Below are 14,037 nucleotides of genomic sequence, written 5' to 3' on the forward strand. Positions count from 1 at the left end.
AAAAATTTGCTGCCCAACTTCTCAATTAATTGAGGAATTCTGTAGGGACTCAATAATTAACAAAGAAACTAATAATGCTATACAAGTTGGCACTGCCCCATGTGGGAAGGTTATTTACCAACACCTTTTTTCACATACTGGCAATTGGGCATATACACAGTTACGTTTTTCTATATGTGAAAGAATTAAAAGTACACATGTGCTCTGTTCCTTCCAACATACTAAGGTAGTGCTTTTAAAAGAGACAATCTTCACCCTATGAGTTTATCTGGACCCCAAAATCCATACAAATATGACAGAGAGGATTAGGAAGACATTTCTGAATGAGTATATTAATAATATTATCTTTAAGGAGACTAGTTTACATATTTGTTATCTTTCCTCTTCATTCAAGTACTTTGTATAGAGTCACACTGTGGATGACTTCATCAGCTTAAATATCACATAAAGAAGGATCCAGGGGTCTCTTAACTGAACAATAACTAAAGAACTGTTCTTCCCATCACAAAACTAGTAGGAAAACATTTGACAATCAGATAATCTTTCCTCAGGCTCCAGATTTTGGAGCTACAGGAATGGTACAGGAATGAAAAATATAACAGATAGGACATTAAAGCTGTAACACTTTTGCAAAGTAACTGAATCTTCACACGTGGCAGATACGCACTTTTCTCCCTCAGTATGCAGCAGACTAGGGATGAGAAAAGTCTTTTAGAAGGACTTAATCTTCCCTATTTCTCTGACCAAAAAATGACAACCTCCAAACCTCAACTAAATCATCCTGAAACACCACAATGACAAGAAAGTGCTACTTAGAACTCCAGTAAGTAGATTATGGCCAGAAGCATCCAGCACTGCCTACTCCAGTACCGCAGACAAACCACTTCCCTGCATCTACAGAGGAATTTGGCACTGCCTTTCTTCCTGAGGTACAGCAGGGCATTGGTATTGACCAACACCCTGAGCAATGGTCTCTGGGATGTAAATCCAAAACATTTAATGTGTTTCTCTGTTCTTTGAGCTCTAGCATTCTGGAGCTCTGCAGGAGTTCACAGTTTGCACAGAAGCAAGCTCTCAAACTGAAAGAAAGGTATCTATCACTCATGCTGGATGGTGAAGAAATATTTAACAGGATATTGATATAAACATTATCACTACCTGGCAAAGTCTTGAACCCCCGGTTACCAAGATCTCAGAGAGAGATGCAACAGATAAAAACTCTGGCAGAAATTGTGCAACAGAAGCCTCACAAATGAAGCCAGAATTTCTTACCTTTTTGTGCCTTGCAAAGACAGCATGATAACTAGATACATGAAACTACACCAAAGCCAAACAAAAGACATTTTTACTTGGAACCCCAGCCCTCTCCCCCCACCCCACCAAACCCTTTGCAGTCAGCTTGAAAAGGATTACAGTGACTGAAAGTGAAAAATCTCCTGACAAAATGATGGTGAAGGACCCATCATTTTACCCCAAGGGATGTAAAAATTCTTTATAAAATTATAGTCTAGTACTATATTTTGCAGAGGACAAAATATTGTTTCTTGCCTCCACGGAAATATCAACTACAGGAAGCAATAAGGTTTGGGTTTTCCTCTGTTTGAAGGCACTTAACAGGAGACAATTCTCTAGGTGAGAGAGCAACAAAAGATTTGGCGTCTTTGAACATGAATGAAACAGTTTGAAGTGAGAATAAAAGTGACAGGCAATCATGGAAGTTGTTTTAGTCCTTTGCTGTTGAGCAGAAAACTGGGGGGGGGGGGGGAACCTAAACTTTACAGGAAGCTAGTATAAAATTCCTCATTTGAATACAGAGGAAGAATCTACATGCTGCCTTTTAAAGAAGGAAAATTAGACCCTCTGAGGAAACAGAATCCCATACCCAACACTGTCATGGGAAAGGAAGAGGTCAACCTTGCGTGAATAACTCTCTCACCAAGAAAATACTGAGTGACTGGCATACAAAGAAGAACTTCTCTGACAGCAATGTTGCTGACAGAGACACTCACTGCCCATTTATGACCATGTGTGTTGCACAAATAAATAAGATTGTGTCAGGAGTCTGCTGAGGACCTCATTTTTAATATTACAGTGCTTGTGTACAGGTATCCTCTTGGTAATGTACATACAAGCCATTAAAGAAAATATCCCAACTTATGTTCAGTAATGAATTTTTTTTCATGTTCTAATGTTAGATTAAAATTGAAAAAAAATCTGTGTATACAAAGAATCATTTGGCAATGATGCAATTATGCAAAGGGAGTACTGAACCCACTAATAGTGAATGAAATTTAAACATAATTTGAAGAGATAACAGGCCACATGATCCTTAAGAATATAACATTACATTCAAAATATACTAATACCTTATAATCAAAAGGCTGAGAGAAAGACCTTCTTGATGCCACATCAAAATTATATCCAACATTTTGACAGGAAATTTTTCATTAATACCTCTTAAGAAACTTGAGGAGCTTAAGTAACAAGTTAAATTAACATTTCATACAGTATACTGTATTAAAAAATCTAAAATACCAATGAAAGTAAGATGACTTATAAGTTTACATTGTTAAACAGTACAGATTTTCAAAACAATGATTTTCACCATCCAAATCAGGAATTTCTGTATTTTACTGCAGTATCAAAAATAAAAATTGAGCCCAAATTAATAATTTCCTCTGGCAAGAAAAAAAGATAGATGCATTTCTTACTGGCAAAATTTTTCTTCAGTTACATAGTTACGTTAATAGCCACCATTGTTTATCGTTTTAGAAGGAAACGTTTACACCATTTTCAATACACCATTTTCCATAAAGCACAGAACAATAAAACCCACAATTGCCATATTGGTAGAACGGTAAAAAACAGGACAGACAGAAAATGTTATGCAACTAACATTCATTTTACAAGTAACTGAAAAAAAACCCTTAAACATTACCTTTCTTTTCAAGGGACCTAAACGTGCTGATTTAGCATCTTGAGCTTTGTAAGTCAACCATAAAGCACTAGCCACATGTTGGACAAAACAGATTGAATCACCATACTTTATTTCTGGGACTCCCATTCCATCAATGTCACGTTTAAGACTAGAGTCCTGCTTTTCTTTTAGCTCCTAAAAAGATAAAATAAAAGCTGGTATTTAATTTCTGTACCAGAATTGGATAAACCATGGAATTCTACACAAGAGGAATAATGCCCCTGTATTGCAACAACCAGCAAAGATGAATCTTTTTAAATACATTCAGTTTAGCCATTACATTTATTTTAATTTTAACTTTTTTTTCCCCATGTATTTTACATTTATCCATTTTTAAGAGGAATTAGATTCTTTCAAATCTCTTTTAAAGACATTGTTCTATGCTCAGCTGGAATATCCAGTACAATTTTTAAGCCCAACCTATTACTTAATCCCATACTTTATCATGTACAAACAGAAGATCTTAAGTCTCCAGCACAAAAGCAAGTTGTCATTTGGGGGGGGGGGGGGTGTGTAATAAAATAGTTTTCCTTTCCAAATTGAATTCAGGAATAAGAACAGAATTATGCAGCAATTTCTGTAACAGCAAATTATAGATGCATGCACATATGTGTGATTAAGTCGACAATTCTGAGTAATTAGAATATAAATATTTTTCTACTATTTCAAATGCTGATGAACTTAAGTGTTGGTAGTTGCTCATTTGTTGTTAAGTAAACAAAATGTGATAGACATTGAGACACAGTTTAAATTTTTATATGTGTAATGGGTTTTCTTACTTCATTTCAGTTTACTGAATGTTCAATATCTGTGGAGTAAAGAGAAGTTCTATTTTAACTATGCTAATCTACTTTAATTTATATGGGATTTAGCTGTCACATTTCAACAGTTGAAACAGACAGCATCATAATGCCAAGATGAAGTAGAATGAAATTACAAAACATTCCTTGGGGATACCATTACAATATCAAGACTATTGGGAAATAATGTCACATCATATTTACATGGACTGAACTATTACATACAGATAGGGATGAACTCTTTCAATACATATTTACTGTGAAGCCGTTAAATGAAATGCAATAAAATAGCATAATTTCATAAACTGACAGCAATTAATTATTTAGGTTTGCATAGCACCCTGAACATTAAAACATTTTTCTGAAATATTACATCTGCATCTGCATCAAGAATCAAGCATGAAGGAAAATCTCAATGAAAGAAATCAACAAGTGATCCAAATTAAGTTACTTTTAAAAAAATTGAGCCACACTGACCCTTTTGGACAACACTAAGCAAAGAAAAAACAAGATATTTTAATTTCAGAAACAAAATTTTTTTGGGGAGCCTGAAGGCTCTCTTCCCTTTAAGCAACCCAGCATAAATTCTTCTTCATGATGTTCTGCTCCCTGTACTCTGTCCAGTTTGTCTAGGATTTCAGCCAAATCATTTGATAGCAGTGTGTAAAGACAGGGTGTATTTTCAAACAGCTGAGAAGTATAATCAGCAAAAGATTATCAGCAGAGAAGGGGAAAAACATCTCTTATCTGGATATTTGGACATATTCTTAGCAGCAAAATATCCAAACACTTTCTCTTTCAAAACTCCCTCTTCACAACCTATTCTCAGTTTAACTCCCTCAGGCCATGAATGAATCAAGTTGAAGAAAATTAATCAATTCAAAGAAAACAAATCACATCATAGGTCTGGAAGATGGCAAAGGAAAAATAACAGTAATAAAAAAAAAACAAAACGCAGAAGAAGGAATGAACACAGGAACTCGAGGGCAAAGCTGCCAAAATTTACAAATTTCCCAAGGTAATATACTAGAAGACAGGCAAGATTTAGAAGATGAGAAAATTAATAGAGTCATAGATTCCTATGTGATAGAAGGAAAGTAAGGAACAGCAGTATGAACAGGACAAATAAACCCAACTTTATAAAAATTTTTCAACAGTCCTCTTGTAAAAACTCCTGAAATCTTAAGTGTTTTTTACATACCCCGAAGAAGGGTAAGACAACCCAACTGCTGAACTCTTACTAAATCTAACCTACCTGAGTTAACTAAAATTGTATCTTTTGGTGTTGCACACTGGTATTGCATTAAAAGTACTGCCATAGCTACCCCAATTTAACAGTAGAAAAAAGATAAAAGTTCTACGAATGTGAGAGCAGAGGACTAATATGTTGAATTTACCTATCCTGATAGTGGGCTTACTAAGCTTTGTGTATTTTGTGGCATACACTTCTACAACCGAGTAGGCAAGGGGATAAAAAAAAAGAAAAGATAATTTTGCTTTCTCAATTCTCCCCCCGTATAAAATAAGTAGGAAAAGAAAGCTTTAATACTGTGTTTAAAATGCAGTGTTTACTGGGAAATGATAATTGTAAAATACAAACTTACAAATAAATACTTGAACTGCTAGAGACGATTGTAAGTAAAGGATTCTGTAATATCTATAATTTTAAACTTTATGATTACTACTCAACTATTACGACATCCTAATGTCATGTTGAGCCCCTAAGATAGCTACATGCTGGCAGTAATATTAAAATATCAAATCCTTCTGCATGAGTCATCTGTGACTTTTCAATGTGTCAGAATGTTACTTACTCAGACTACACCAATAACTTCTTCATTGTTAATTGTATATACCATCATGAAAATAAAATATGAAACCTCAAATATTAATTCTAGGCTATAACAATTTAAAAACAAACAAGTATTTTTAAATACGCTCTTGTTCTTCACTGTATTTATTCTCCAAGAAATTTATAAGCAGAATCAAGGTTCTGCAGAGTACACTGAGCCAAGTACTGTGCTGGAATGAGAACATCCCATTTCAAAGCAGGATTCCATCTGCTGTAGGGAAACTGCTGCCTCTGTGGTCACAAGACATTATGGAACCACTGCCTTAAATATAAAGGTTAACATTTTAAAAGTTTATGGAAAGTAAGATCCACATTAAACCCAACAAAAGGCATAATTTGGGGGGTTCATTAGCATAATCTTTCACTTTTTTAAAAGCTCCCTTCTACTCTTATTTGTATAAGAATATATTAAGGAAATCTCTAATCTGAATTCCATAATTTAAAATATTTGTTTCAATTTCCAGTATTACCCCGCAAAAAGAAAGAAAAAAAAAACCACCACAAAACCAAAAAACAACAGCGAAAGTAAATGCAGTATGAAGGCAATCACAGGTTTTGAAATGCAAGGAACACACCAACTGCTGAACTGGTATGTAACAATACTGAGTATGAATGGGATTTTTTTCAACAAAAGCATCTCTGTAACAACTACTTGAAAAATAGGGCTTTAAGTCATGTGTTACAGGCTCCTGAATACTCCAGATAGCTCTGCCTACTGGCACATATACTCTCTTTTTTTTTTTTTTCCATAAAATCCCTTTTGCTGGCTTCTAAACTGGAGAGAATACCTCGATGGAGAAACGTTTCATTTCCTTTTGGATACTCCACAGCAATGTATATTCACAGCAATCTGGTCTGAACTCAGTGTTGACCCCACCTGGAGGCTGGACTAGATGAATTCCCAAGGTTTAGAAAGATTCCTTTCTAATCAGAATTATTCCATGATTCTAAAGGATGGAAGTGCTGTAAACAGACACGTATTCCAGAACCCTATTTTTAAAGATTTGTACATAGCTGGATAGGAAGGTATTAGACAGTTATCTTGAAATTCCCCTTAGTTCATGCCATGTTAAAGTCCAGGAAAGTGAAAACATTTCTTAATTGAAAAAATGAAGAAGAGAAAACAAAGGTTTACAAGTACAAATATGCAGAAATTAAGATAATCACATTTGCATATATGTAGCCTAGCTATCAGTTCTACAGTTCTTTTCCTCTCAATCTGTATACAATCATCACTTGGTTTTAAGATTGATTTCTTTCTTACAGTCCAAATCAACCTCTGAGGTTCTTTTGTTTCCAAAACCCCACCTTTCTTTCTTCAGGAAGAATTATCACTGCTTGTTCACCTCAACTTTGGAAACACTAATGTTTCTACTCATGGGCCTGTGCAGCTCTCACCTGCCCAGATAATAAACAACTATTCTTATTCTTGGCACAGAAAAAAGCAAGTTTATAACCTATTGTGAGAGAAAAATACTCTTTCCTGTAGAGGACAGCACAAATCCTAGTATGAAAAGGTGTTGAATTAGCATTTCATATAAAAATGTATATCAACAACTATTTTATGCACAAACACAGTAGAAGAGATGAATGCATTACAGAGTCATTACTGATTTCTGCATAATTAATTGCTAGTGAGTGCACCTTAAGCATTTTGGTGATTTAGACTCTGAATACTAGATCTCACCTACCATATACATAACTTTAAAGATTCCTTTTCACTGCTCTTCAGGGACCATAGAGCATTCAGAATTACATGGAACATTTAACTTCTCATACTTGATAAAAAACTCTACTGTAGCAGCTATAGCAACTATTTAGAAGTAGTATTATGAAATCATGTAAAAAATTTGCATCACCTTTGTTGTAAAAACCTTTCATTTTTTGGAAAAAAGTTGTTAAGTTTGCCTACCTCCATAATCATTCTTCATCCTCTCTCACTTGCAGTTTTTCTCAGCTGGAAATGATGAAAAAGCTAGTAGCATGCAATTAGCAGCTCACTAAGGAGTACAGTTTAAAAACATATGGCTTAGAAATCTGAATAAATTTTCCTTGCAGTTCACCTATCAGCACACTGCACAAAGAACAGCTAAGGCAGAATTTTGTCCAACTGAACTGAATTCAGTTGAATCCAATTATGACAGGTAGAGCTGGAATGAATAACATTCTAATGACATTCCAACTAAAATGGTTCTGTAGCGATTAAAGCATTCATATTAAAGTACTGTATCTCGCATTGTATTAGTACTCAATCTTGTTTTTTTAACCTGTTAACTGTTTAGTTTACTCTAAAATTTATTCATCATCCCTTTTTTCTCCAAAGGAAACCTCTGTTACTCTTGACTCAGGTTATTTACCTTTGTATTTAAATGTTTAATCTCTGTCAATTACTTCAATTTAAAAATTAAAAGTAATTTAGAAAGTCATTGAAAGATGAACAAATACAGATCTAGTATTTGAGTCCTCCACATTTAATACAAATTTGCATTGATGTTATTTACCTTTGATACTCTAAAACAAAAGGCAGTAGACGTTGTGTCCGACTTTTCTCTATCTAACATTGCAAGTCCTTCATCTTCACTCAAAGCCAAGTACTTTCCTGTCGTAATATGTCGAAGGCGGAAAGGTTGTCCCCACCTGATGTTACTTCCACTCCAGCTAAATGTATGAGACATCAAAACATAATTGATGAAATAAGCAACTAGTATTTCTATTTGGGCCCAAAAGGAGATTCAGAAAATAGAATGTGTTATATACATTCCCCTTTTTTGCTTTTGATTTCAGCATCTGCAGTGTAACAGATGCAAAACTATTAATACATTTTCAAAAGGCACCCTGGGAAGGACTATAGCTTTAATATTCTTGTTTCGATACCCTCTCTCTGCTTTAGTAGGGTGTTACCTATGGTATCCATAAAAAAATCCTACATGTTTCTGAAAAATACTGAAGTGTAAATTAACTACTATATTTCAGTTATTTTATTTGACTGCCTAAATAAACCAATTAAACCTAAGTGAGAACATTCCAAAGAACTATCCTACCTTATTGTGTATATTGAAATTTCACTTTCAACAAGTTAACAGATAACTGATCATCCAAGAGGGAGACACAAGTCTAAAAAAACCCACAAAAACCAACAAACACCTACATGGAATATTACTGTTTGGATTTCCACCCATGCTTCTGAAATTCCAAGTGAAAACTAGGAAAGCATTTTACTTTTGGACAGAAGTAATGTCTCAGGCAAACGAATCTCACAGGCAACACTGCTTTTAATATGGGACACAGATAAAAAGAAAAGTCTTAAAATACTGACATTCCCCATATGACTGTATCACGACAGATCACTTTTCATTATTTATCATGAACATACTACATATATAACAGGACAAGCATATCACTCATGTCCTGCCTTAAAGGTCTGTAGCAATCAAATTGCTGTTAACATAGCAAGAGTTGGTAACAAAATAGTTCAAAAAATATCAGTACCTTATTCGCAGGGGTTCTACTCTCCACAAAGACCTTGCTCGAACACAAGCTCCTCCGGTTTCATAAAGTACTTTCCTACTGAAAAGATTCAGAAGATCATCCTCTTGTGTTTATTTGTGCTACATACATTTACAACTTAATCCTCTTTAAACTGCGTAGGACTCCTCCCCGGCTCAAAAGTAACAATTTCCATTCTATTTGACCTCCTTAATTTCTCATTGGCCCAAATCAAACATTCCTTCAGTGAAGGAATACCATAGATAGATCTCTGTTCACATTTTATACTTCTTAAATCCTGTACAACCTAAATTCTCTAACCCTTTTCTATATGCAACACTGTATTAGCATTAGTGACCTGCTTTTACAGTAATGAAACTGCAAGTAAAACAATTGCTGCTTATTCACAACGGCATCCATGTAACATTTTTCTTCATCTTCTTCTTGATTCTATCAATACACCCATCTTTTTCTGAGTTTTTGCCAAGCCTGTCTTTTTGATGTTCAGTAAGCCCACCCTTTCTATTTTCACCTGACCTATAATAAAAGACCTTAAGAGTCTTGACAGAGAATACTCTCTTGTGTGAGTTGTTAAGGGCTATTCTTTACAGAACCCTTCACAAAATTAAATGTCTGTTCTAGAAAAGAGAAATTATCACTGTTGTCTTACTTAGCTTATTTAACAGCCCTAATAGAATGCATAGAACTGATTAAACAAAGAGATAGAAATAAACAACCATTTTCTACAGCTCTTTGTCCTGCTCCTTTTGCTATGTTATTTTTTCATGTATTCATCTTGTTTTGTATAATGTGAGCGTGACTCCTACAACTATGACACAGTACAAAGTTGGTCTTATGTCTATTACACAGCTCACAAATCCAAAAGATAGTACAACTCCAAATCATTAATCTTAGCACACTGTTATCACTATCAGTGATACAAATGAATATTTGAAAATGCTGAATTCACATGTTCTTATTTTAGGAATATAAATACATATATTTCATTCAGAAAAGTCAGAATTTTTTAATGTTACCCTTTTATGTATATAGTTTAAAAACATAGAGCAGAGCTTAAGGCAGTAACACTAAATATATATCAAAAAGAACATACAGGCAATAGGACTATAAAATTATTTTTGGCTTTAACTGTAGCTGACTTCTGGATAAGTAACAGCAATAACAACAGCATTTCTGAAAGTATTAAAAAGGATCAATACCTGTTTTAACCTTATTAAGACTGGCTGTTTATAATAGTCTTGAATATGAGATCTATTCAACACAAGGTATCTAGAACTTAATACTTTCACTAGTACTTTTATACTTGCTATTCACATTTTCACACTCAGCACAAACTTTTCATCTTTTTTCTATACACATCTGAAAAGAATGGCAATAGAAAAAAAATAACCAGTACTCTGACATTCAGTTTGGGTTTTATTTTGGCTTTGGAGCCTTTTTTACTCTACAGAAACATAAACATGGAAAATTTAGAGCTGAAAACTTTACTTCCCATAACTGAATGTTACTTGTGCTATCATACTACCTAGAGCATCACTTTTTTACCACAACTGGTACAGCTGAATATGATCTTACTTGTTAAATGTGATTTTTAATGCTGGGTGTTTTGTGTATGAAAATTATTACCTTGCTGTGCTTTTGATTATCAGCAAAATGAAAATTTAAATTCAAATGATAAATCAACATAAAATATAATGACTGTAGACCTAAGTTTAATACAAAAGTGATTTAGTCTAGGTAATTTAATTATTTTCACATATTAAAAAAATTTGAAAGAGCAAGAACTTGCAAAAAGGTGTAAAATATATAAAATATTGTTTAGGCTTTTTATTTATTTAATTGCCATCTTCCCTGCTAATGCTTGCTTACAGTAGTGCACATTAAAGATAAATAACATAACAGGCTGAAATCTCACTGGAAATCAACTACTTGAATTTCAGCAATCAAAAAAATCATGACTAATTTTCTGCTTAGTAGGTCTCAACTTCTTGTAACAATGTCACTGCCTAATCATAGACAGCTGTAAAGACTGTTTAATGCGTCTAATCTCAAATTCAACTGACAATCAACAATCTACTTTTTTGAGAGAAGGAAATGTATAATAATGCATCACTGCACAACTACTTACTTGTGCTGTGAATCATTCTGATCTGTAGATGGAATAGTCAAACACTCATCATGGCCATGGAAAAGACGTACTACATGCCCACCAAGAAGATATCCTGTAGAAGCAGCACATTTACTCATTAGCTTTGACACTGACAATATAAAAATAACACCCTCAAAAAAAATTTAAAAAAACTCAAAAGACTGAGGTGAAATCTGTACTGTGAATTTTCTCTCATAACTGAATTAAATAAGAACAACAAACTTAGTATAACAAAATTATTTTTTAGTATTTTATCCAATTAAAAATAATTCTGAAAAGTAAAACAAAAAGAAAGCACTTCAACATTTTAAAATCAGGATTCTGGAACAGAATAAGAAAATAAAAACTCCTGCAATTTCTGCAACAATTACTGTTTCGAAAACTGAATGCCTTAGGTAAAAGTTAAATCAAATGTGTACTACCATTTCCTCCCCCTTAATACAATTTAAATGTTCTCAATACAAAATAATTTGATGAGTTCATCGGTTTGTTCTGACATTCGTAATTCGTGTCAAAATTTAAACTGCACAGCAGTAGGAGACAGAGGACAAAAAACCACTTAGCAGCTCTGAAGATTAAGTTTAATGGAAGCAAACTTTCCAATCCATTTAACACAAAGACTACAGGTCAAAACCAGGCACTTAGCATCAGAGAAAAAAGGAAAAGAAAAGAAAAAAATGGTGTAGGAGGAGAATGATTCATCAGCCTCTCAGTCCAAACTGTTCTGACCTTGTAAGTGAAATTGATGCCTTTTAAAAGAACAAACACACATAAAGGAGGAAGGGTAGAAGGAAACCCTTGATAGTGTACGCCTGATTCAATATAAATTTGTAAATTAGGAAAACAGTAACTGGCAATTATCCTGTTGGTGAGTAATACAAAGGTCAAAGCAATGAAAGAATGTTAAAAAAAAAACAAACACAAAAACATTTCTGATCTTACTCTTCCATCACAGGTACTTGACACATCACAAAAAAGTATGCTGTCCAATTTCCAGTCCAATTTTAGACAGGAAATCCCACTTTCTCAATCTGTCCATTCAACCTGAGATAGGCTACTAAGCCTTGGGAAAAAACTGACACAGAAGACCTAATTCTCGGCTTACCCCACTCTATCCTTTTTTTTTTTTTTCCAGTTATTATCATGAAATTTTGGATTATATTTCTGATTCTGAGCTATACAGTACAGGAGCTGCAAGTACAGCAAAGGACCACTATGATGATTAAGAGACTTGGGGATCTCACACATGAGGAAAGGCTTAGAGAACTGGGACTGTTTGACCTGTAGAGAGAAGAGAGCCAGACTCTCTTCAGTGGTACCCAGTGACAGGCCCAGAGGTCATGGATACAAAATGAAAAACAGTAGGGTCTATCTGAACAACAGGAACCACTTTATCAAGGGTGCTTGGCAACTGGCACAGGTTGCCCAGAGAGGTTGTGGAGTCTCCCTCCTTAGAGGTGTTCAAAAGCTACTTGGACATAGCCCTGGACAATTTGCCCTCGGTGGCCCTGCTTGAGCAGGTCCCTTCCAACCTCAACCACTGTGTGATTTCGTAATCATGAAATTTAGCTGCCAAACCCTTCCTGTTACAGAAATCTAACATATACCACTGATCTTCCATAATCTCTGCATAGCTCGTTATGCTTGTCACCTGTTAAAAATTTTAATTTCACTATCAGATTATTTACTATAGATTTTACTATACTATATTTTCCATTTGCTTGATTTTTTATTTTTTTTTTTTGCCTGTGAAACCTGAGAACAGAAGGACTTTTCCAGAGTTAACCTCCAGCATAACACACTTCTTGCAGAAGCAATCAGAAAGTATAACAAGGAAAATCCATATCTCATATGCTTTTAAAATGAAAACCTATAAACACTTTGAGACAATTTTTTTTATGGGCCAGTGAACAGACATACTGTGGGATGCTGATTTAAACCACCTGGGGTTAAAAGGACCCAACCACAGCTCACATAAGCCTAGTGACTGTTAACTATATACAAAATCTACATTTTTGGCTTTAGTTATTGTGCAGCTCCTACTCCCCAAAATTAAACTGAAGACAACAAAGTCATCTGTTGCTGTGTAGGGTTTGTGTGACAAAGTTTTGATTGCAGGGGGAGGGAGGGAAAGGAGGGGGCTACTGGTGTGGCTTCTATGAGAAGCTGCTAGAAGCTTCCCCGATGTCTAACAGAGCCAATGCTGGCTGGCTCCAAGACAGAACTGCCACGGGTGGAAGTGGCGATGGTGGAAGCACCTCTAGGATAACATACTTAAGAACAGGAAATAATCTGCTGTGGATCAGCAGCCAAAGAGAGGAATGAGAACGTTTGAGAGCAACAGCTCTGCAGGCACCAAGGTCGGTGAAGGAGAGGAGAAGGTTCTCCAGGCACTGGAACGGATATTCCCTTGCAGCCTGTGGTGCAGACCATGGTGAGGCAGGCTGTGCCCCTGCAGCCATGGAGGTCCACAGTGGAGCAGATCTCCTCCTGAAGTCCATGGAGGACCCCATGCCAAAGTAGGGAGATGCCCAAATAAGGCTGTGAGTCTGTGGGAAGCCTGCTCTGGAGCAGGCTCCTAGCAGGACCTGTGGCCTCACGGAGAATGGAACCCATACTGGAGCAGGTTTGCTGCAGGACTTGTGACCCCGCAGGAGAGCCACACTGGAGCAGCCTGTTCCTGAAGGACTGCACCTGACGGAAGAGACCTATACTGAAGCAATGGAAGAGTGTGAGGAGTTCTTCCCCTCAG

At 35.4% G+C, this 14,037-nt stretch overlaps 1 protein-coding gene across 7 annotated transcripts in view; it reads right to left on the bottom strand.

Moving 5' to 3' along the window:
• Positions 1 to 14,037, bottom strand: part of RYR3 (ryanodine receptor 3) — a 223,905-nt gene that overhangs the window by 139,624 nt on the left and 70,244 nt on the right. For 5 of the 7 annotated variants that reach the window (XM_061463372.1, XM_061463370.1, XM_061463369.1 and 2 more), the window contains exons 8-11: positions 11,265 to 11,358; positions 9,119 to 9,196; positions 8,131 to 8,287; positions 2,939 to 3,112 (exon numbers count right to left, since the gene is read on the bottom strand). In XM_061463372.1, coding sequence (XP_061319356.1) covers positions 2,939 to 3,112; positions 8,131 to 8,287; positions 9,119 to 9,196; positions 11,265 to 11,358 — 503 coding nt within the window. The remainder of the gene's footprint in view (positions 1 to 2,938; positions 3,113 to 8,130; positions 8,288 to 9,118; positions 9,197 to 11,264; positions 11,359 to 14,037) is intronic. The other 2 variants (XM_061463377.1, XM_061463371.1) reach the window with 1 other exon arrangement.

This window comes from Pezoporus flaviventris, unplaced genomic scaffold (assembly GCF_033815535.1).
Source record: "Pezoporus flaviventris isolate CSIRO_AGI_PZ_B2104156 unplaced genomic scaffold, CSIRO_AGI_Pfla_v1 ptg000036l, whole genome shotgun sequence".
NCBI classification, from domain to species: domain Eukaryota; kingdom Metazoa; phylum Chordata; class Aves; order Psittaciformes; family Psittacidae; genus Pezoporus; species Pezoporus flaviventris.